Below are 25278 nucleotides of genomic sequence, written 5' to 3'. Positions count from 1 at the left end.
ACACAGACCGTGGGGTTAACTTGCATAAGTACTCTACTATAGGCTGTGAACAAGCGATTCGGTGGCACTCACTGAGCCTCTATACTGTGTCGCCACCATGCTTGATGCTAGGTACAAGGACCACGACTTCGATGCAGACAAGAAACAGGGTTTACGTGAAATGTTACAGACACAGCTGGACAAGATGGAAACAGACACAGTGACAGTGGGCACAGAGGAAGAGGACCCACGACAGATGAGACCACGGACAGACAGAGCTGAAACTTCAGTGCTTGACATGTATGATGAAATCCTGGTTGAGAATTAAACAAATGAACAATTTAACAAAACATTACAGCTGTAAGTGAAAAATGTTTTGCTGGTAATGGGGACATATGTAAATGCCAACAAAATAACTTTTTGGTCAGTGTGTGTGTGTCAACTATTTAACTGTAGTGGAATGCTTAAAAGGAAGCAAAATCTTTTAATATCGGTACTGGGTTTTTCGGCAAGGAAAATATTGGATATTGGTATCGGACAAATTTCATATCGGTGCATCCCTAATATGCATCCCTAATCAATTGCGGCTGGAAATACGTCAAGAAATAGTTAGAATAAGATGAAGCGCCGGTGATATTGAAAGATACGCTAGCTGATATGTTTTTCTACATTGTATTGGATACGGTGCAATATTTTAGTAGGCTGCTAGCAGTCTTCAGCTGTGGTTACAGCAAAGCCAAGCCAGCCCATGCTCATGATTCTCACAAGGGAAGTGAAATGATACGCTAAAATTACTTTGATCAGGACATGTACAGTTGAAGTCAGAAGTTTACATACACTTAGGTTAAAATTCGTTTTTCAACCACTCCACAAATGTCTTCTTAACAAACTATAGTTTTGGCAAGTTTGGACATCTACTTGGTTTGGACATCTACTTGTGCATGACACAAGTCATTTTTCCAATAATTGCTTACAGACAGATTATTTCAAAGTATCACAATTCCAATGGGTCAGAAGTTTACATACGCTACGTTGACTGTGCCTTTAAACAGCTTGGAAAATTCCAGAAAATTATGTATTGGCGTTAGAAGCTTCTGATAGGCTAATTGACATAATTTGAGTCAATTGGAGGTGTACCTGTGGATGTATTTCAAGGCCTACCTTCAAACTCAGTGCCTCTTTGCCTGACATCATGGGAAATCAAAAGAAATCAGCCAAGACCTCAGAAAACATTTGTAGACCTCGACAAGTCTGGTTCATTCTTGGGAGCAATTTTCAAATGCCGTCGCCTATGGGCACAAACCCACCGTCGCTGGACCAGACAGGACTGGCAAAAAGTGCTCTTCATTGACGAGTCGCGGTTTTGTCTCACCAGGGGTGAAGGTCTGATTCGCGTTACAGGGAAGACATCCTCCTCCCTCATGCGGTACCCTTCCTGCAGGCTCATCCTGAAATGACCCTCCAGCATGACAATGCCACCAGCCATACTGCTCATTCTGTGCGTGATTTCCTGCAAGACAGGAATGTCAGTGTTCTGCAATGGCCAGCGAAGAGCCCGGATCTCAATCCCATTGAGAACGTCTGGGACCTGTTGGATCAGAGGGTGAGGGCTAGGGCCATTCCCCCCCCAGAATTTTCCGAGAACTTGCAGGTGCCTTGGTGGAAGAGTGGGTAACATCTCACAGCAGGAACCGGCAAATCTGGTGCAGTCCATGAGGAGGAGATGTACTGCAGTACTTAATGCAGCTGGTGGCCACAGCTGATACTGACTGTTACTTTTGATTTTGACCCCCCCCTTTGTTCAGGGACACATTATTCAATTTCTGTTAGTCACATGCCTGTGAAACTTGTTCAGTTTATGTCTCAGTTGTTGCATCTTATGATGTTCATACAAATATTTACTCATGTTAAGTTTGCTGAAAATAAACACAGTTGACAGTGAGAGGACGTTTCTTTTTTTGCTGAGTTTATATCATACTTTGACTAAAATGATGACTTAACATTATGGGTCAGCTCTGGCCATCGTCTTTCCGCTTGAAAAAGTGGATTTCTACTGTTTCTCTATGTTTCCCTATGTCATGTGACCTTATGGTCTAGTGTGTTTTTTTTATACCTGCCTCTCTTTGGGCTAACTTTGCCAAACTCATGATTGATCAGGTCATCCAGCATCCCATCAGCCCATGGTGCTTAGATTCTGGCTAATTATACCAGCATCATGGAGTAGAAGCCCTTCTGCAGAGCAAGGTGGAGAAGGTTGGTGCACAATCTCAGCCTCCAATGAACATTAGTCTATCTGAATTTGAGTCAATAAAAAATGTGCCTACTAAATGGTGTAGTGGCGTCTTGGACTACACACTGTAATAGATACCTGGCTTAAGTGCTGCCTAAATGCAGATGATGCGCAATATTGGTATTTTTATCTCCTCTGAAATAACCCCACAATCTCAATTTTTCATACCACTTATTTAGAAAAAGTATGTAATGTTGTATTTGACTGTTTCTCTGGGTAAGAACATCTGCAACATGAATAGAATTGTAATGTATTATTACTGTGCGTTAGAAATTCAACAAGGAGTAGTTTATTTCCACACTAATGTATTCTGATTCTTTAATATATCATTGGGTTTAAAGGGTCTAACCTTTTATTCCTCCCGCATATATTCAATTTAGCAACACATTTAAACAGCACATTGATAACTTGACCAAGAAACTGAAGTTGAAATTGGGTTTCTATTTTAGGAACATTAACTCTGGACACGGTGTATCAATGGTGCGTTAAGATTTATCACAAATGCTAGATCACTCACCCATCACTGTGATTTGTATGCCATGATGCAATGGACCCTCTGTTCACCAGGAGTCTAAAGCACTGGTGTACTTTTGTGTACAAAGTATTGATAGGACAACTCCCTCTGTTCCTTACTGACCAGATCAGTCACTCAATAGTCTCCTTTCACAGTCGCTGCTGTCCTTGTCTGTTCCGAAGGCGAGAACTGAGATGGGGAAACAATGTTTTTCCCATTATGCCCCTTCATCTGGAACATGCTTCCAAAGATATTACAGTTAGGGGAGTTAGCGTACTTGCCTGTTTAAGACTGATCGACGACACTGTTTTTGATGGCTGCAGTTGTTTCTAATAAATGTATCTGTAAGTTGTGACACTGTCTTTTTTTGTGTATTTCTTGTTGTTGCAAGATTTTATGTACACGCGTTTGTGTAGTTTTCCATCTTGCCAGGTCGCCCTCGCAAAATAGGTTTTTAACCTCTGGGTCTATCCTGGTTAAATAAAGGTTAAATAAATACAAATATTACACTGCTGCTACTGTTTATCCATCCTGTTGCCCCACTTTACCCCTACCTACAGTGCATTCAAAAAGTATTCAGACCCTGTGACTTTTTACACATTTTGTTATGTTACAGCCTTATTCTAAAATGTATTAAATTGTTTTTTACCCCCCTCATCAATCTACACACAATACCTCATAATGACAAAGCAAAAACAGTGTTAAAAATTAAAACCTGAAATATCAGACTCTTTACTGAGTACTTTGTTGAAGCACCTTTGGCAGCGATTACAGCCCCGACTCTTCTTCGGTATGACGCTACAAGCTTGGCACATCTGTATTTGGGGAGTTTCTCCAATTCTTCTCTGCAGATTCTCTCAAGTTCTATCAGGTTGGATGGGGAGTGACGCTGCACAGCTATTTTCAGGTCTCTCCAGATATGTTAAATCGGGTTCAAGACCAGGCTCTGGTTGGGCCACTCAAGGACATTCAGAGGCTTGTCCCTAAGCCACTTCTGCGTTGTCTTGGCTGTGTCCTTAGGGTCATTATTTTGTTGGAAGGTGAACCTTCACCCCAGTCTTGAGGCCCTGAGTGCTCTGGAGCAAGTTTTCATCAAGATTCTCTCTGTACTTTGCTCTGTTCATCTTTCCCTCGATCCTGACTAGTCTCCCAGTCTCTGCCGCTGAAAAACATCTCCACAGCATGATGCTGCCACCACCGTGCTTCACCGTAGGGATGGTGCCAGTTTTCCTCCAGACGTGACGCTTGGCACTCAGGCAAAATAGTTCAATCTTGGTTTCATCAGACCAGAGAATCTTGTTTCTCATGGTCAGTCCTTTAGGTGGTTTTTGCTAAAGAACTCTTTTGCAAAAACCGGTAGGCTACTCACTAAGCAAGTAGTGTGTTGTCCTTTTCATGCACTTCCTGAACTTATCCCTATAGTCTTTAGCTAAGTGGGCTAATAGTATTGTGACATACAGGAGACCTGGTTTGAACCCAGTCAGTCACAAGAGCAAAATGAAATAGAATGGAAAGGCTATTCTTAGAAGTATATGATAGGGCTATTCAACTATATCCACTTTCTATCGTGTCCTGCTCAGCCTGTGATGGTCACGTCCATGTTCCAGAGTGTCTTTGCTATCATGAATGGGGTCATAATAGCTTATATCCAAAATGGTTAAAATGCTAGAGCCAAATTCATAGGAAGAAAATCAATTCAGAAACCAATAGAATCTACTGTTTACCACAGAGAGCGTTTGATTCTATCTGGTCTCCTTTACCTTTCCTTGCTGGCACAGTACCATGATGATGTCTCTGGGTTTTATTCTGAATTTAGAGCACTGAATCTGAATACATCTGAGAAGTTGAATTTATGAAACTTGGATCAACTCGAAATTATAGTTTGTAAAGTTGATACATGAAAAATGAATGCAGTATCTACCATATTGAAACCAAATATATAAATATTTACTATGTGTATTAAATTGAATTTAAATGGATTTTTAAACTGAATGCAAAATTAATTCAATTTCAAATCCTGAAATACATGTTCAATTCATGAATTGCATTACAAATTAAAATAATATTACATTCAAATTCAATATCCTAATACAAATACAAAAAATATGAAATTCAAATAGAATTTCTGTTGGCATTGGAAATCGCTCCATATATAATTCCACTTTTACATTATGGGGTGTTGGGTGTAGGCCAGTGACATAAGTACATTTTATATTCAGGCAGTAATACTTTCTGAAGACACCTCAATTACCTTGTACCCCTGCGCATCAACTCGTTACTGGTACACCATAGCCAAGTTATCGTTAAGTTATCGTTAGTGTATTTACTCCTTATGTTGTAATTGTTCTATATTTTTCTCTCTGCATTGTTGGGAAGGGCCCTTTAAGTATGCATTTCACTCTTTGTCTAAGAGTTGTTTACAAAGCATGTGAAAAATGAGATTTGATTTGACATCTCATATTGTAGCAGTGCTCTGTTGTAAATTGGATTAAGAGGTAGCCAGATCCCAGCTAGATGGTGATTTACAGTCAGTGCACTATACTGGATGCGGTCATCACTTTAAGATCTCTACCCATTGTCTCCCCACGGATTTGTACTTTCTCCTGTTGGTTATAGATCTTCATTGCTATTTTATATATCACTCACATTTTCTCCTTCTCTCGGTCTCTCTGTCTCTCTCTTCCTCTCTGTCTCTCTCTTCCTCTCTCTCTCTCTCTTCCTCTCTCTCTAGATCCTCACATTCGAAACAAAGAACCCTGCGGAGCTGGCTGAGCGTCTCCGTGCCGTCTGTGGTAACCAAAGCAATGCGTATGCCCGCCTGTTTGAGTACCGTTTGAATGCGCTGCGGGGCCTGTGGGGGGCCCAGCGTCAGCTGGCCCTGGAGGAACAGCAGGACCGGGAGGGGGCCGGGGGGGGGGATGAGGAGGCCCTGGCCATGCTAAAACGTCAGGGCCTGCTGCAGCAGCCTGAACAGGCGCCTTTCACTTCCCGTGTGGGCCTGCTACTGGTCTTCCCCCTGCTGCAGTCCCAGACACGCAGTGACCCTGCACTCTGTGGGGTCACGGCGGAGGTGCTGCTGTCTTGCCTGCGTGACTGCCAGCCCCTCAGCCTCAGCAAGGAACCCGCAGACTGCCTCAACGGCCTGGAGGGGCTGCTCTGCTCCTGGCTGGAGGAGGGGGTCCAGCAGACAGCACAGACCCAGCAGGGACAGGCTCCGACATACATGTTCCATGCACACAGGCAGAGGGAGAATGCCGCCGCTGCCCTGGTAGCCCTCGCCTGCGCCAGGTGAGACCACACCCGTAACACCACAAGTGACTAAAATGTATTTTGTTATTTTATTTAACTAGGCAAGTCAGTTAAGAACAAATTCTACCCCGGCCAAACCCAGACGACGCTGGGCCAATTGTGCGCTGCCCTATGGGACTCCCAATCACGGCCGGTTGTGATACAGCCTGGAATCGAACCAGGGTTTGTAGTGATGCTTCTGGCACTGAGATGCAGTGCCTAGACTGCTGCGCCACTCGGGAGCCCATAAGAGGATATAGTAGTATTCTGGATCATCTGATTCTGCTTACCTGTCTGGCTCATTTACTCCACCTTCAAAATACTGCCCAGATGGTGATTATGCAAGCTATATAGTGTCATCCCATTTCTGTTTTCACTTTCAGTATCCTAGCTAGCCCCTGTCAGTGTCCTAGCTAGCCCCTGTCAGTGTCCTAGCTAACCCCTGTCAGTGTCCTAGCTAACCCCTGTCAGTTTCCTAACTTGCCCCTGTCAGTGTCGTAGCTAGCCATGACGTAGCTAGCCTGTGTCGTAGCTGGCCCGTGTTGTAGCTAGCCCGTGTAGGTGTCCGAGCTATTCAGTGTCCTAGCTAGGGATGCACTGATACAAGATTTTTGGCCGATACCGATATCCAATATTTTCCTTGTCAAAAAACCTGATACCGATATTTAGAATTTTAGCTAACCTTTTAAAGCATTCTAGTACAGTTAAATAGTTGTTTGCCTTTGTTCTAAGTAGTCGCTGAACGTCTGGGGGTGATGCACTTTCAAATCAGTAATTAGGTTTGTGGTATTGAAAGATTTCACTTTGAAACTTCAAAATAAATCCACACAGCAGACATTGTGGGCTCGGTTAGAAAGGCTGTTTTGCACGTGTAGCGCTGTATTTTTTGTGGAGTCATTACGTCATCTACCTACGTTATAGAGGTATGCACATCAGCTTTGACATCGGTTTTGTACATCAGCGTTAAACTAGACGTCGGGACAATGCAGATGTTGGCATTTTTAGCTAATATTGACCGATTCCAATATGCTTACCGATATATCGTGCATCCCTAGTCCTAGTTAGTCAGGGTCCTAGCTAGCCAGTGTTGTAGCTAGCCAGCACCTGTCGTAGCTAGCCAGTGCCTGTCGTAGCTAGCCAGCGCCTGTCGTAGCTAGCCAGCGCTTGTTGTTGCCAGCGCCTGTTGTTCACTAAATAGAGTGCCCTTTCAAGATTCTTTCTTTGAAAAAGGCCTTTCAGTTATTGTGTTTGCTTTGACAGTGATGCTTGTTGAACTGGGGTCTTGTGTGTTTCACATCGGAAAGAACCCTTTTTTTTCACTGGCTGCGGCCCGAGCTTCTGCTGTCGACAACTGAGCTTGACTTGTCAAAACCAGAACCATCCCCCCTTTGTGTCCCCTCTGTAGAGCCTGAGAGCCCATTGTGTCAGGGAATCATCCAGTCCTAGTGCTCTGTCTTCACCAACAGTGGTGGCTAGTTAAAGAGCTAGGCTATTCTCTGTCTCCCTCTCTGATGGTATGGGCGTGCTGTACTGCGTTTTTTGTGTGTGCACTGCATAGGCTAACTGTTTCTCATCAGTGTGATGTCACCAGCTGGTGAGAATGATGTCAAATCCAATTTCATTTGTCATTTACACATGGTTAGCAGATGTTAATGCGAGTGTAGCGAAATGCTTGTGCTTCTAGTTCCGACAATGCAGTACTAACCAACAAGTAATCTAAACCCAACAATTTCACAAAAACTACCGTATACACACAAGTGTAAAGGAATGAAGAATATGTACATAAAAATATATGAATGAGTAATGGTACAGGACGGTATAGGCGAGATGCAGTAGTGATATAGAGTACAGTATATACATATGAGATGAGTAATGTAGGGTACATTATATGAAGTGGCATTGCTTAAAGTGACTAGTGATACATTTATTCCATCAATTTCTACATTATTAAAGTGGCTGGCGTTGAGTCGGTATGTTGGCATCAGCCACTCAATGTTAGTGGTGGCTGTTTAACAGTCTGATGGCCTTGAGGTAGAAGCTTTTTTCAGTCTCTCGGTCCCTGCTTTGATGCACCTGTACTGACCTCACCTGATGGATGATAGTGGGGTGAACAGGCAGTGGCTCGGGTGGTTGTTGTCCTTGATGATCTTTATGGCCTTCCTGTGACATCGGGTGGTGTAGGTATCCTGGAGGGCAAGTAGTTTGCCCCCGGTGATGCATTGTGCAGAACTCACTACCCTTTGGAGAGCCTTATGGTTATGGGCGGAGCAGTTGCCGTACCAGGTGGTGATACAGGATGCTCTCGATTGTGCATCTGTAAAAGTTTGTGAGTGCTTTTGGTGATAAGCCAAATTTCTTCAGCCTCCTGAGGTTGAAAATGTGCTGCTGTGCCTTCTTCACCAGGCTGTCTGTGTGGGTGGACCAATTCAGTTTGTCCGTGATGTGTACGCCGAGGAACTTAAAACTTACTTCCCTCTCCACTACTGTCCCTTCGATGTGGATAGGGGGGTGCTCCCTCTGCTGTTTCCCGAAGTCCACAATCATCCCCTTTGTTTTGTTGACGTTGAGTGTGAGGTTATTTTCCTGACACCACACTCCGAGGGCCCTCACCTCCTCCCTGTAGGCCGTCTCATCGTTGTTGGTAATCAAGCCTACCACTGTAGTGTCGTCTGCAAACTTGATGATTGAGTTGGAGGCGTGCATGGCCACACAGTCGTGGGTGAACAGGGAGTACAGGAGAGGGCTCAGAACGCACCCTTGTGGGACCCCAGTGTTGAGGATCAGCGGGGTGGAGATGTTGTTACCTACCCTCACCACCTGGGGGCGGCCCGTCAGGAAGTCCAGTACCCAGTTGCACAGGGCGGGGTCCAGACCCAGGATCTCGAGCTTGAACGAGCTTGACGAGTTTGGAGGGTACTATGTTGTTAAATGCTGAGCTATAGTCGATGAACAGCATTCTCACACAGGTATTCCTCTTGTCCAGATGGGTTAGGGCAGTGTGCAGTGTGGTTGCGATTACGTCATCTGTGGACCTATTGGGGTGGTAAGCAAATTGGAGTGGGTCTAGGTTGTCGGGTAGGGTGGAGGTGATATGGTCCTTAACTAGTCTCTCAAAGCACTTCATGATGTTAAAAGTGAGTGCTACGGGGCAGTCGTTTAGCTCAGTTACCTTAGCTTTCTTGGGAACAGGAACAATGGTGGCCCTCTTGAAGCATGTGGGAACATCAGACTGGGATATGGATTGATTGAATATGTCCGTAAACACACCAGCCAGCTGGTCTGCGCATGCTCTGAGGATGCGGCTGGGGATGCTGTCTGGGCCTGCAGTCTTGCAAGTGTTAACACGTTTAAATGTTTTACTCACGTCGGCTGCAGTGAAGAAGAGTCCGCAGGTTTTGGTAGCGAGCCGTGTCAGTGGCACTGTATTGTCCTCAAAGCGAGCAAAGAAGTTGTTTAGTCTGTCTGGGAGCAAGACATCCTAGTCCGCGACGGGGCTGGTTTTCTTTTTGTAATCCGTGATTGACTGTAGACCCTGCCACATACCTCTTGTGTCTGAGCCGTTGAATTGCGACTCCACTTTGTCTCTATACTGACGCTTAGCTTGTTTGATTGCCTTTGTGAGGGAATAGCTACACTGTTTGTATTCAGTCATGTTTCTGGTCACCTTGACCTGATTAAAAGCAGTGGTTTGCGCTTTCAGTTTCGTGGGAATGCTGCCATCAATCCACAGTTTCTAGTTTGGAATGTTTTAATTGTTCCTATGGGTACAACATCGCCAATGCACTTGCTAATAAACTCGCTCACTGAATCAGCGTATTCGTCAATGTTATTGTTTGACGCAATGCGGAACATATCCCAGTCCACGTGATCAAAGCAATCTTGAAGCGTGGAATCAGATTGGTCAGACCAGCGTTGAACAGACCTGAGCGCAGGAGCTTCCTGTTTTAGTTTCTGTCTGTCACGTAGAGTCGGCCAGAAGGCTAAACTGGATAACCTAACCTCTATTAAATAAAAAGATGGCGGAGCCGCAAAAGTTCTTCTGTGGAAAGGTGTTTATTTACAAGTGATTCCGGAACAAAAAACAACAGTACTGCCATCAACGTCTACCTTATGGGACAGCTTAAAAACAATGCTGCCCCATCCACAGCTCAATCCAAAATTCCCCTCTATGACTGAAAGGGAGGCTCCTTTTGTAGGGCTAGCCCCTCCCCTCAGAACAATTAACCCTAATTAATTAATCAATTAACAATACAAACCTACATTTTCCATGAACTAAACATACTAAAGGATATACATTGCAACACGGTTTTAAACAATATCACAACATGACATTTACAACATTACATCACTACTGACAATATCTTTCAATATGCCCATATGCATTAATGAGCCATTTGGGACAGGCACTATAAAGCCAACCCAATTCCCTTAGCTCGGGTCCTTTTCCAGCATACCCGGAAGCTACAGAGATGGAGAGAGAGGAACAGAACAAACAAACAATGCGCTCATCCACAACATTGATAAGTATAATAATTATTGTATCTCTCAAATATGAACACTGACAAGTGTGAAATGCATGCACCAAGACAGAAGTTAATTTGTGTGTCGACCCACATTGTTAACTTATCTTATAATGGCGCAGGGAGGAGTGATGAATATGTGTGTGCGTTAATATATGCCATTTAGCAGACGCTTTTATCCAAAGCGACTTACAGTCATGTGTGCATACATTCTACGTATGGGTGGTCCCGGGAATCGAACCCACTACCCTGGCGTTACAAGCGCCATGCTCTACCAACTGAGCTACAGAAGGACCACGTTAAAGAACCAAATGCTGCCCGCGGCCAGTGACGGACTTCTACGTCACATTACCTTCCTCCTCTCCTGAAGCGACCATGTACGGGAGCCTTGATAGGTAGTCCGCAGTAACGTTCTCTTTTCCTGCCTTGTGACGGACACAGAACCTGAAGGGCTGGAGCTCCAGATACCACCTGGTCACACGAGAATTCCGGTCCTTCATGGTCTGGATCCAGGTCAGTGCTCTGTGGTCCGTGTGCAGGTCAAATTCCCTCCCAAGAAGGTAGTAACGGAGGCTATCTAGGGCCCACTTTATAGCCAGGCACTCCTTTTCGATTGTAGAATACCTGGTTTCCCTGGGCAACAGCTTCCGACTCAGGTACAGCACAGGAAGCTCTTCTCTTGGCTCCCCTTGGGCCAGTACAGCTCCAATTCCTACAGCCGAAGCGTCCACCTGCACGAGAAATCTCTTCTGAAAATCAGGGGTCTGGAGAACAGGGAATGAGCACAGTCGTTTTTTCAGTGTCATGAAGGCTTCCTCACACTCCTCAGTCCACTTCACAGGGTTGCTGGCCCCCTTCGAAGTGAGGTTGGTCAGAGGGACAGCGATGGTCGAAAACTGTGGAATGAATCTCCGGTACCACCCTGCCAGACCTAGGAAGGACTTCACCTGTGTCTTGGTTCTGGGTTGAGGGCTATTCCTGATGGACTCCACTTTCTCCACCTGAGGCCGAACTTCACCCTTACCCAGCTGGTAACCCAGGTACTTTGTCTCCTGTTTCGCCCACTCACACTTCAGGAGGTTAAGCGTGAGGCCTGCTTCATGGATCTTCCCCAGGACTCTGCTAAGATGCTGTATGTGCTCCTCCCAGGAGTGGCTGTAGATCACCACGTCGTCCAAGTAAGCAGCACAGTAATCGTCACAGTCCTGGAGGACCTTGTCCATCAGCCTCTGGAAAGTCGCAGGGGCCCCATGAAGGCCAAACGGCATGACCTTGAACTGGAACAGGCCCATTGGCGTCCGGAATGCAGTGTAGACCTTGGATTGATCATCCAGGGGCACCTGCCAGTACCCTTTGCAGAGATCCAATGTGGTGATGTAATGAGCTCTACCTATTCTCTCCAGTAAGTCGTCGATGCGGGGCATGGGATAGGCATCAAACTGGGAGATGGCATTCACCTTACGGAAGTCCATGCAGACGCGCAAAGAGCCATCCTTCTTTGGGACAATGACAATAGGGCTGCTCCATTTACTTGAAGATGGCTCGACAACATCCATCTCTATCATGGTGTGGACCTCTTCCTTGAGGGCTACCACCAGCCTCTCAGGCACACGGTAAGGATGCTGGCGGACAGGGTTCTGGCCAGGTTTCAAACGAATGACGTGTTCTAAGACTTTGGTTCTTCCTGGTCTCTGACTGAAGAGGGCCGGATACTTGCCAAACAGCTGCTTCAGCTCATCTTGCTTGTCTTCTTCCAGGTGAGCCAGTATGACTTCTGCTCGTTCTTTCCATGCCTCTGTGACCCCATCCGACTCATCCTCTTCTACTCTGCGGACCAGAAAGGACTTTCCTTTGGAGAGTTCCTCTTTCTCCTCCCAGGCCTTGAGAAGGTTCACGTGGTAGATTTGCTTCCTCTTACCCTTGTCCGGGTGCAGCACCTCGTAGGTCACTGGGCCCATCTTCCTCCCGATTAGGTACGGTCCTTGCCATTGCGCAAGGAGCGTGCTGGTAGACGAGGGAAGGAGGAGCAGGACTTTCTGTCCTGGCTCAAACTCTCTGTGGCGAGCGTGCTGGTCATAGCCTCTCTTCTGGGCCTTCTGGGCTTGCTGAAGGTTTGCTCTAGCTTCCTCTCGGTACCGTTCCAACCTGTCTCGCATCTGGAGGACATACTGGACAATCCCCTGTCCTGAGGTAGCTACTGGGGAACCTTCCCAGCACTTCTTCAGCAGGTCCAGTGGTCCTTGCAATGGCCATCCATAGAGGAGTTCAAATGACGAGAAACCTGTCGATGCCTGAGGCACCTCCCTGTAAGCAAAAAGCAGAAAGGGTAACCACTTATCCCAGTCTTTACCAGTGTCAGCCACAAACTTCCTCAACATGTTCTTGAGCGTTTGATTGAATCTCTCTACGAGCTCATCCGTTTGGGGATGGTAGGGAGTCGTCCTCAAGCCTTTAATGCCCAGCTGTCGGTGGAGTTGAACCATCAGTCGTGAGGTGAAGTTTGTCCCTTGGTCCGTCAGGATTTCATCTGGGATTCCTACACGAGAGAAGAGCTGAACAAGAGCACTGATTATTTTTGGAGTGGTTATGGAACGGAGTGGGAAGGCTTCTGGGAACCGGGTGGCATAGTCACAGATCACCAATATATACTTGTAACCTGCACTACTCTTCTCCAAGGGTCCAACAATGTCCATTGCAATTCTCTTGAATGGGGTAGAGATAACAGGCAGTGAACATAGAGGAGCCCATTCAGACCTACGGACAGCACTGGTTTTCTGGCACGTGGGGCATGATTTGCAGTATTTTTGTACATCAGTATACATGGAGGGCCAAAAGAAACGGGAGCCTAGCCTAAGATAGGTCTTATGTTGCCCTAGATGGCCTGCCCATGGAACTGTATGTGCAAGTTTGAGAACAAGTGGTCTACAGGTAGATGGCACCACCAACTTCCTGCTATCTGCCTCTGACCCAAGGTAGAGTATGTGGTTGTCTACTGTGTAAATCCCCCCACATGAAGATTGACTGTCCCCAGCTAAGGCCTTGTCAAACAAACATTTCAAGGTTGCGTCAGACTTCTGCAGTGTAGCAACATTTTGTGGAACATCCCATTGCACCTCTAACCCATACACATCAGCAACAGGTACAGGGGTTCCCACATACTTCTCAAGACGCCGCTGGCGGCGTGACTTTCTGGGCCCTTTGGTTCCCCCCTCGCACAGACTATCACACAAGTCAGGCAGAGGTTGTAAACCAGCTTTGGCCTGGGCACGAGTGACAACTGAACATGCCATCTGAACATCAGACTGGCAAACTGACTGCTCATATAGCTGACCCCCCACACTTCCCAACAGATCAGAGAGTACAGGCACATCCCTCCCCAAAATCATCTCAAAAGGTAGCTTCTCCATTACCCCAACTTTGAGGAGGTATTTCTGACCCTGAATCTCAACTGTGAGCTCAGCTGTGGGCTGCTGTGACTGGTCACCATGGACACATTGTATCAGTGTCTGATGACCATAATCAATGTCATTAACAGGTACATTACCTTTTCTGATCAATGACAGGGAACTGCCGGTGTCAATCATTGCAGTAAGACTTTTACCATTCACTTTTACAGGTACCAAGCATGACCCTTCCCGAGTCTGTCTATTCTGAACACCATCCCCCTCTCTGGGTACATAACAGTAACCTGAGAGCTTGGATTTACGTAGCGGACACATTGAAGCTTTGTGCCCCTGCTGCCGGCAGTAAAAACAGGTCAGACCCCTCCCATCAGAGCAAACTGCATGATCCCTTACCTCCCTCCCAGACACATAACCCCCAGAGTTACCTCCACCATCTCTGGCGTTTCTGATGTCCCTTGTGTCTCTGAGACTCCTTGGAGCGGGTGCTGCAGGTTGTGGTGGGCCCCCTTTACATGCATTAAGATACTGCAGTGCAAGCTTGGCCTCCATAAGCCCGTCCTTGGGCTCGTGCTCTCGGACCCAGGTTCGAATGTCGTGTGGTAGAACTTGTAGAAGTTGCTCGAGGATGATGACCTCCCCGATTTCGTCCTGTGTCTTCTCCCCCGGTCGAACCCATCGTCGGTAGAGACCCTTGAGGCGGTGGTACGTCTCTGTCGGCGACTCACCCGATGGCGTTGATGCAGCTCTGAAGCGTTGACGGTAGGATTCCGGTGAGATGTCAAGCGTCTGCTAAATGACTTAAATGTAATGTTCACCAGCAGCGCTTCCTTCAAGCCCTTGTAGACATTGGACAGCCCCTCATCCATTGCTGTGTAAGCCTCTAAGGCCTTGCCCGTGAGCAATGGGACAAGCCTGCAGGCCCACTCTACCTCAGGCCACTGCCACGTCTTAGCCATGCGCTCAAACCTCAGCAGGTAGTTTTCAATGTCCTCCCCCTGCTGGTATGAGGGCATCTTTGGCTCCTTCCTCAGGAATGCTGGAAGATGGACGTTAACACTGCTGGACTGGTCTCCTGGTGCTGGCCTCATTACTGCTTGGGGGTGCCTGCTGTGGAGTTGAAGTCCCTGCTGCATCGAGCCTTTGTCGTCCTGGTGTTGGAAGACCCAATCTTGGGCTCTCACTGACGAGTTCCGCCTGGTGGGGAGCTGTGAGGATAGATTGGCGTAGGCCACGTAACTCCTGCTTGAGGTCTTCGTCCCTCCTCTCAAGGCAGGTGAAAAGTTGCTGAAAAAGGGTTACCATGGTTGGGTGTGGTTCTGGTCCCCCAACTGCTCCTTCAGTCAGCAGCTCACCCAGTTCTGGTTGTCTTTGGCCCCGCGGTCGGGCTCCTAGTTTCTCATACTTGACCTCTTCTTCACCAGACGATTCCATGGTATTCCACCCCGGTTCAACTTCAGGTACTTTTTCTGACAGTTGATGCTGTTGCTGAGAACGCAATCCTGTACGCATTCCTTTACCTCTCTTGTTGGAATTCACTGATTTACGGTACGCCATCCCACCACTGCCACCATATGTCACGTAGTGTCGGCCAGAAGGCTAAACTGGATAACCTAACCTCTATCAAATAAAAAGATGGCGGAGCCACAAAAGTTCTTCTGTGCAAAGGTGTTTATTTACAAGTGATTCCGGAACAAAAAACAACAGTACTGCCATCAACGTCTACCTTATGGGACAGCTTAAAAACAATGCTGCCCCATCCACAGCTCAATCCAAAATTCCCCTCTATGACTGAAAGGGAGGCTCCTTTTGTAGGGCTATCCCCTCCCCTCAGAACAATTAACCCTAATTAATTAATCAATTAACAATACAAACCTACATTTTCCATGAACTAAACATACTAAAGGATATACATTGCAACACGGTTTTAAACAATATCACAACATAACATTTACAACATTACATCACTACTGACAATATCTTTCAATATGCCCATATGCATTAATGAGCCATTTGGGACAGGCACTATAAAGCCAACCCAATTCCCTTAGCTCGGGTCCTTTTCCAGCATACCCGGAAGCTACAGAGATGGAGAGAGAGGAACAGAACAAACAAACAATGCGCTCATCCACAACATTGATAAGTATAATAATTATTGTATCTCTCAAATATGAACACTGACAAGTGTGAAATGCATGCACCAAGACAGAAGTTAATTTGTGTGTCGACCCACATTGTTAACTTATCTTATAATGGCGCAGGGAGGAGTGATGAATATGTGTGTGCGTTAAAGAACCAAATGCTGCCCGCGGCCAGTGACGGACTTCTACGTCACACTGTCTATAGGCAGGAAGCAACAAAATGGAGTCGTGGTCAGCTTTTCTCAAAAGGAGGGCGGGGGAGGGCCTTATATGCATTGCGGAAGTTAGAATAACAATGATCCAGGGTTTTACCAACCCTGGTTGCACAATCGATATGCTGATAGAATTTAGGGAGTCTTGTTTTCATATTAGCCTTGTTAAAATCCCCAGCTACAATGAATGCAGCCTCGGGATATGTAGTTTCCATTTTACATAGAGTCAAATGAAGTTCGTTCAGGGCCATCGATGTGTTTGCTTGGGTGGGAATATATGCGGCTGTGATTATAATCGAAGAGAATTCTCTTGATAGATATTGCGGTCGACATTTGATTGTGAGGAATTCTAAGTCAGGTGAACAGAAGGACTTGAGTTCCTGTATGTTGTTATGATCACACCACGTCTTGTTAATGTGTTAGTGTAAAGTGGTCTGCGGTGGGGAGGGGGATGCTGGTTCCAGGCTGAATCATCTGTTGTTTATTACATGTGGGAACCAGCAAGACTCATGTGAATACAGTTACCTAAGCCACACTCACAGGCACAAACACACTCACAGACACAAATAATGATAACTTCAATGTCTTTCAAATACAGTGCAATGTCTTTCAAATACTCCTTGACCTTTTCCACATTTGGTTACATTACAGCCTTATTGTAAAATGTATTAAATATATTTGTTCCTCATCAATCTACACACAATACCCCATAATGACAAAGCAAAACATTTTTTTTTCTTTTTTGCAAATGTGTACAAAAAATAAATGGAAATATCACATCTACATAAGTATTCAGACCCTTTATTCAGTACTTTGTTGAAGCACCTTTGGCAGCGATAACACCCTTGAGTCTTGGGTGTGATGCTACAATTCTCCGCAGATCCTCACAAGCTCTTGTCAGGTTGGATTGGGAGCGTCGCTGCACAGCTATTTTCAGGTCTCTCCTGAGATGTTCAAGCCCGGGCTCTGGCTGGGCCGCTCAAGTAAATTTAGATACTTGTTCCGAAGCAACCCCTGCATTGTCTTGGCTGTGTGCTTAGGGTCGTTGTCCTGTTGGAAGGTGAACCTTAGCCCTAGTATGAGGTCCTGAGCGCTCTGGAGCGGGTTTTCATCAAAGATCTCTCTGTACTTTGCTCTGTTCATCTTTCCCTCGATCCTGACTAGTCTCCCAGTCTCTGTCACTGAAAAACATCCTCACAGCATGATGCTACCACCATTATGCTTCACTGTAAAAATGGTGCCAGGTTTCCTCTAGACTTGGCATTCAGGCATTCAGGCCAAAGTGTACTATGTTAGTTTCATCAAACCACAGAATCTTGTTTCTCATGGTCTGAGAGTCCTTTTGATGACAGCCTGCTTGGAGTTTGACAAAAGGCATGAGCCTTTTATGGAGGAGTGGCTTCCGTCTGGCCACTCTACCATAAAGGCCTGATTGGTGGAGTGCTGCAGAGATGGGAGAACCTTCCAGAAGGACAACCATCTCCACAGAGGAATTCTGGAGCTCTGTCAGAGTGACCATCGGGTTCTTGGTCACCTCCCTGAACAATGCCCTTCTCCCCTGATTGCTCAGTTTGGCCAGGCAGCCAGCTCTAGGAAGAGTCTCTGCATTTCCAAACTTCCATTTAAGAATGATGGAGGCCACTGTGTTCTTGGGGACCTTCAATGCCGCAGAAATGTTTTGATACCCTTAGACCAGATCTGTGTGTCTACATAATCCTGTGTCTATTCAACCTCACGGCTTGGTTTTTGCTCTGACATGCACTGTCAACTGTGGGACCATATAGACAGGTGTGTGCTAGGGATGCACAATATATCGGTGAACATATCGGAATTGGCCGTTATTAGCTAAAAATGCCAACATCGGTATTGGCCGATGTCTAGTTTAATGCCGATGTTAAAAACCGATGTCAAAGGTACCGTGCATGACGTAATAATGACGTAATAACGGCATATAAAACTTTGCACAACATGTGCAACACAGCATTCCTAACCTAGCCCACAATGTCTGCTGTGTGGATCGAGCAGTCAACAAGTCGAGCAGTCATTTGAAAGAGTAAGAATATTTCTGCGAGACAACCCTTGACAATATGCCGTTCTGTTGTTGGTGATGTTGGTTTTTCCTGACTGGTCGAGTACCGGTACACACTACCAAGTGTGCTATTTTTCAGATGTTGCCCTACCGGAGTTACACAGTAATAGCGTCACTGCTATGAGCTTCACGACATACATACTATGGAACGCCGTTAGGGTCTTTGCATGTCCAAAAAGATACAGTAGTCCTGTCAAAGCTGTACAAAAAAGTCAGCAAACAAGCAAGCACAGGCCACGAATGATGCGTTTACAATACCGCGTTGGTAATAAGGCATAATTTGTTCGCCCGCAACTTCTGGGGTAGCTAATTTTAGCTTGGTATTTAGATAGCACCAATACAACCAGCCTAAAAACAATGATCAGTAGAAACTGCAGTCATTGTCATTATTCTTAGCCATGATTTAGGAATCCTTGTGAGTAAGTATTAGCTAGGTTGCCACTTGTTGTTCGCCTATTGAAATTGAACTTCAGTTCATGAAAATAAATAGCTAGCCGCTACTTAACTGTGTTGCCCAAAGCTAACGTTATAAGCAGCAAGCTAGCTTCATCTGGCTTGTGACCGGACCGGTTCATGTGTTGTGAAGCTAGCCACAATAGTGGAATTTGCTGTTTGCCTTTTTTTTTTAAACCTTAATTTAACTAGGCAGGTCAGTTAAGAACACATTCTTATTTTCAATGACGGCCTAGGAACAGTGGGTTAACTGCCTGTTCAGGGGCAGAATGACAGATTTGTACCTTGTCAGTTCAGGGATTTGAACTTGCAACCTTTCGGTTACTAGTCCAATGCTCTAACCACTAGGCTACGCTGCCGCCGTCATTGATATTTGTATTGAATACAAATAGTAGCATTATGCCATACTTTTATTTTGAAGGCTACCCGCAGGGTCCACTATTGTGCCTAATCCTTATTGTAGCTAGCTTCACATAGATGGGTCCGACAACCATTCTACAAATAAGAACTGTCTTATAAATGAGGGTTATTTTAGGTGACGACACCTTGCTATATTGTTAGCTAGCTAACTGTAGCTACTGAAACAGATTATGTCGTGTTATCTTTTTTGACACGCAAAGACCCAAACGGCATTCCATAGATATCCGGGTTGAGAATGAAACGACTGAACAAATGAACAACGGAACAGCACAGCAAGTAAGTGAAAGAAATAGGTTTTGATTATGTTTTACTGGTAATGGGGACGTAAGTAAATGCCAACAAAATAACTTTTGGTGTGTGCGTGCGTGCGTGTATATATATATATAAAAAAACTTGATTTAACTAGGTAAGTCAGTTAAGAACAAACCCTTATGTACAATGACGGCCCTGACGATGCTGTGCAAATTGTGCGCCAGCCTATGGGACTCCCAATCAAGGCCAGATGTGATACAGCCTGGATTTGAACCAGGGACTGTAGTGACGCCTCTTGCACTGAGATGCAGTGCCTTAGACCGCTGCGTCCATGTGTGTGTTATGTCACGTTCTGACCTTAGTTCCTTTATTATGTCTTTGTGTTAGTTTGGTAAGGGTGTGAGTTGGGGTGGGTAGTCTATGTTATTTTTTCTATGTTGTGTTGATGTGTTTGGCCTGGTATGGTTCTCAATCAGAGGCAGGTGTCGTTTGTTGTCTCTGATTGAGAATCATACTTAGGTAGCCTGTTTTCCCCATTATAGTTGTGGGTGATTGTTTCTGTCTCTGTCTTTACCAGACAGAACTGTTTCATTTTCATTTGTTCTCCTTGTTATTTTGTTTTTGGTGTTCAATGTTAATAAATTGTCAACATGGACACGTACCACGCTGCATATTGGTCCGATCCTTCATACTCCTTGTCAGAGAAAGACGAATATCGTTACATGTTAACTATTTACCGTAATTGCTGGACTATTAAGCGCACCTGAATATAAACCGCACCCACTGAATTATTAAAAAATATGTATTTTGTACATAAATAAGCCGCACATGTCTATAAGCCGCAGGTGCCTACCGGTACATTGAAACAAATGAACTTTACACAGCCTTTAAACGAAACACGGCTTGTAACAAATTAAACAGTGGCCTACCAAGAAAGTCATTGGTCACTATCTTCCTCCTCCTGTGCACTGAAACCACTGAAGCCATCTCCTTCGGTGTCGGAGTTGAATAGCCTCAGAATTGCTTCATCCGATGTTGGATCGTTTTCATTGTCGCTCTCGTCACTTTCATCCGGAGGCAAATACCCCGCTGAGCTCATGCTGCCCCTTCAACACGCAGCAGTCCAGCCTTTCGAAACCCGTTGATGATAGTGGATTTTTTGACAATGCTCCACGCTGTCAGAACCCACTGGCAGACTTGACCATAAGTTGCTCTTCGCATGTGGCCCGTTTTAGTGAAGGATTTCTCCCCACTTGTCATCCAAGCCTCCCACTGAACAAGGAGCGCCACCTTAAATGCACGATTTACACTGATGTCGAGTGGCTGCAAATACTTTGGGCCATCTGCTTTTCTTCCCTCTGAAAGCTGTTGTTGTCTTTTTGCACTGAGTCGGTTCCTCACTTTGCTGTTTCCAACGTCTTATCATCGACTCATTAAGGCCAAGCTCCCGTGCAGCAGCTCTATTTCCTTTTCCAACAGCCAGATCGATCGCCTTCAACTTGAAAGCTGCATCATATGCATTTCTTCGTGTCTTTGCCATGATGAGGGTGACAAAATTACTACCGTAATCAGAATGATGGGAAGTTAGAGCGCGCTCGATTTACGTCACATTATGTGACGGTGCTCAGTTTTTTGGCGGCATGAATCTTGTGAAAGCGGGAAAAATCCATAAATTAGCCGTGTCATTGTATAAACCCGCGAGGTTCAAAGTGTGGGAATAAAGTAGCGGCTTATAGTCCGGAAATTACGGTAACTGTACTAGAATGCTTAAAAGGCTGCTAAAATTGTAAAAATCTATTATCGGTATCAATTTTTTGGGGCAAGGAAAATATCGGCATCGGCCAAAAATGTCATATCGGTGCATCACTAGTGTGTGCCTTTCAAAATCATGTCAAATCAATTGAGTTTACCACAGGTGGACTCCAATTCAAGTTGTAGAAACATCTCAAGGATGATCAATAGAAACAGGATACACCTGAGCTCAATTTCAACTCTCAAAGCAAAGGGTCTGAAAACTTATGTAAAAGTATTTCTGTTTTTTAATTTTAATACATTTGCAAACATTTCCAAAAACCTGTTTTCACTTTGTCATTATGGGGTATTGTGTGTAGATGACGATTTTCAAAATGTAATCCATTTTTAGAATGACTGTAAAGTAACATTTTGTACTATCCTAGAAGCACACAAACACACACACACACACACACACACACACACACACACACACACACACACACACACACACACACACACACACGACACAGCTGGAGCATTCCCACTAGTGCACACAACTGGAACTACCTGAGAAGACCTCTCAACTGCACTGACTTTCGCTCCCTCCGTTTCCCTAGTTTAACACACGTGCTTTGTGTTTCCAGGGGGTCCTTAAAGACCTTTATCCACACTGTTCACCTGCTGCAGAAACAGACAGACCTGGGCCAGCTCCCTGTGGCTGATGTGCTCTACAAGTGAGTCAAAAAAATCAAATCAAATCAAATTGTATTTGTCACATACACATGGTTAGCAGATGTTAAATGCGAGTGTAGCGAAATGCTTGTGCTTCTAGTTCCGACAATGCAGTGATAACCAACAAGTAATCTAACTAACAATTCCAAAACTACTGTCTTGTACACAGTGTAAGGGGATAAGGAACATGTACATAAGGATATATGAATGAGTGATGGTACAGAGCAGCATACAGTAGATGGTATCGAGTACAGTATATACATATGAGATGAGTGTGTAGACAAAGTAAACAAAGTGGCATAGTTAAAGTGGCTAGTGATACATGTGTTACATAAGGATGCAGTCGATGATGTAGAGTACAGTATATACATATGCATATGAGATGAATAATGTAGGGTAAGTAACATCATATAAGGTAGCATTGTTTAAAGTGGCTAGTGATATATTTACATAATTTCCCATCAATTCCCATTATTAAAATGGCTGGAGTTGGGTCAGTGTCAATGACAGTGTGTTGGCAGCAGCCACTCAATGTTAGTGGTGGCTGTTCAACAGTCTGATGGCCCCGAGACAGAAGCTGAGTCTAGTATCCATATGTCTGGATGTGCTTGGTGAGACACCCTTGTGTCCCTTCCCTGTCTTGCCGTGGTTGTGACCTCTTTCTCTCCCTGTCTGTCCCACCCAGACTCCTAGTGCTGGAGGGGGGGCCAGGCTCCCCGTCCTGTCTGCTCGGGGGCAAGCACAGCGTTTCCTGGGGCTTTGAGGACATGCTGCCTACACCTGACAGCAGCAATGGAGGGGCAGAGAGCAAAGGTAATCAAATCAAATGTTATTGTCACATACATATGGTTAGCAGATGTTAATGCGAGTGTAGCGAAATGCTTGTGCTTCTAGTTCCGACAATGCAGTAATATCTAACAATTAATCTAACAAATTCACAACAACTACCTTATGTATACACACAAATGTAAAGGGATGAATAAGAATATGTACATATAAATATATGGATGAGCGATGACTGTGCGGCATAGGCAAGATGCAGTAGATGGTATATACATATGAGATGAGTAATGTAGAGTATGTAAACATTATTAAAGTGCCATTATTTAAAGTGACAACTGATACCTTTATTAAGTCCATTTATTTAGATGGCCAGAGATTTGAGTATGTATGTTGGCAGCAGCCTCTCTATGTTAGTGATGGCTGTTTTAACAGTCTGATGGCCTTGAGATAAAAAATGTTTTTCAGCCTCTCGGTCCCAGCTTTGATGCACCTATACTGACCTCGCTTTCTGGATGGTAAAGAGGTGAACAGGCAGTGAATCGGGTGGTTTTGTCTTTGATTATCTTTTTGGCCTTCCTGTGACACCGGGTGCTGTAGGTGTCCTGGAGGGCAGGTAGTTTGCCCCCCGTGATGCGTTGTGCAGACCTCACTACCCTCTGGAGAGCCTTGCGGTTGAGGGCGGTGCAGTTGCCGTACCAGGCGGTGATACAGCCCGACAGGATGCTCTCGATTGTGCGTCTGTAGAAGCTTGAGTGTTTTAGATGATGAGACAAATTTCTTCAGCCTCCTGAGGTTGAAGAGGCGCTGTTGCGCCTTCTTCACCATGCTGTCTGTATGGGTGGACCATTTCAGTTTGTCCGTGATGTGTACGCAGAAGGAACTTAAAACTTTCCACCTCTCCACTATTGTCCCGTCGATGTGGATGGCGGGGTCCACAATCATTTATTTTGTTTTGTTGACGTTGAGTGAGAGGTTATTCTCCTGAAACCACACTCCGAGGGCCCTCACCTCCTCCCTGTAGGCCGTCTCGTCGTTGTCGTCTGCAAACTTGATGATTGAGTTGGAGGCGTGCATGGCCTCGCATTCATGGGTGAACAGGGAGTACAGGAGAGCTTAATGATGAGCTTGGAGGGTACTATGCTGTTGAATGCGGAGCTATTGTCAATGAACAGCATTCTTACATAGGTATTCCTCTTGTCCAGATGGGATAGGGCAGTGTGATGGCGATTGCATCATCAGTGGACCTGTTGGGGTGGTAAGCAAATTGGAGTGGGTCTAGGGTATCAGGTAGGGTGGAGGTGATATGATCCTTGACTAGTCTCTCAAAGCACTTCATGATGACGGAAGTGAGTGTAACGTGGCATTAGTTCAGTTACCTTGGCTTTCTTGGATACAGGAACAATGGTGGCCATCTTGAAGCATGTGGGGACAGCAGACTGGGATAGGGATTGATTGAATATGTCCGTAAACATACCAGCCAGTTGGTCTGCGCATGCTCTGAGGACGCGGCTAGGGACGCCATCTGGGCCTGCAGTCTTGCGAGGGTTAATATGTTTAAATGTTTTACTCACGTTGGCCACGGAGAAGAGCCCACAGGCTTTGGTAGCGGGCCGTGTCAGTGGCACTCTATTGTCCTCAAAGCGAGCAAAGAAGTTGTTTAATTTGTCTGGGAGCAAGAAGTCGATGTCTGCGACGGGACTGATTTTCTTTTTGTAATCTGTGATTGACTGTAGACCCTGCCACATACGTCTCGTGTTTGAGCCGTTGAATTGCGACTCTACTTTGTCTCTATACTGACGCTTTTTTAAAGCCTTTGTGTATGTGAGAACATTAGCTCCATTGGTCTTTGGGGGGGGGATAAAAGTGTCTGCTAAATGGCATATACAGTACTTAAGATGCTTATTAAGGGACAAATATATGAACAAATACATGAAGATAACTTCATCCAATTATTCAACAACATGAAAACAACAGATTTATTTAAATAGAACAATTTTACCTTAAATCTTACAGGTAGAATAAACCTTTTTAGAAGGGTATGGCTGCCAAAGTTCTTTTATTTATTTTGGATAATACCAATTATCCTACCGAAGACATTCTTTTAAAAAAGTATACTTGGTCATAAGTCTTTATATAGGTAAATTAAACTCCTAGAATAAAAAGGAAGGTTCTACATTTTCCTAAGTCTGAGAGTGGTTTTAACCTCCCAGACTTGGAATTGTATCAACTCGCCACCCAAGGCTTTAAGTTGTGACATATACACTGCTCAAAAGAATAAAGGGAACACTAAAATAACATATCCTAGATCTGAATTAATGAAATATTCTTATTAAATACTTTTTTCTTTACAGAGTTGAATGTGCTGACAACAAAATCACACAATAATTATCAATGGAAATCAAATGTATCAACCCATGGAGGTCTGGATTTGGAGTCACACTCAAAATTAAAGTGGAAAACCACACTACAG

At 45.1% G+C, this 25278-nt stretch overlaps 1 protein-coding gene across 4 annotated transcripts in view; it reads left to right on the top strand.

Moving 5' to 3' along the window:
* LOC118358345 (probable E3 ubiquitin-protein ligase HECTD4) overlaps window positions 1-25278 on the top strand; it is a 91512-nt gene that overhangs the window by 11114 nt on the left and 55120 nt on the right. For all 4 annotated transcript variants that reach the window (XM_052478804.1, XM_052478803.1, XM_052478805.1 and 1 more), the window contains exons 2-4: window positions 5515-6071; window positions 21938-22027; window positions 22711-22838. In XM_052478804.1, coding sequence (XP_052334764.1) covers window positions 5515-6071; window positions 21938-22027; window positions 22711-22838 — 775 coding nt within the window. The remainder of the gene's footprint in view (window positions 1-5514; window positions 6072-21937; window positions 22028-22710; window positions 22839-25278) is intronic.

Source organism: Oncorhynchus keta, chromosome 25 (assembly GCF_023373465.1).
Source record: "Oncorhynchus keta strain PuntledgeMale-10-30-2019 chromosome 25, Oket_V2, whole genome shotgun sequence".
NCBI lineage: Eukaryota > Metazoa > Chordata > Actinopteri > Salmoniformes > Salmonidae > Oncorhynchus > Oncorhynchus keta.
This window is presented reverse-complemented; position numbering and strand designations above follow the sequence as displayed.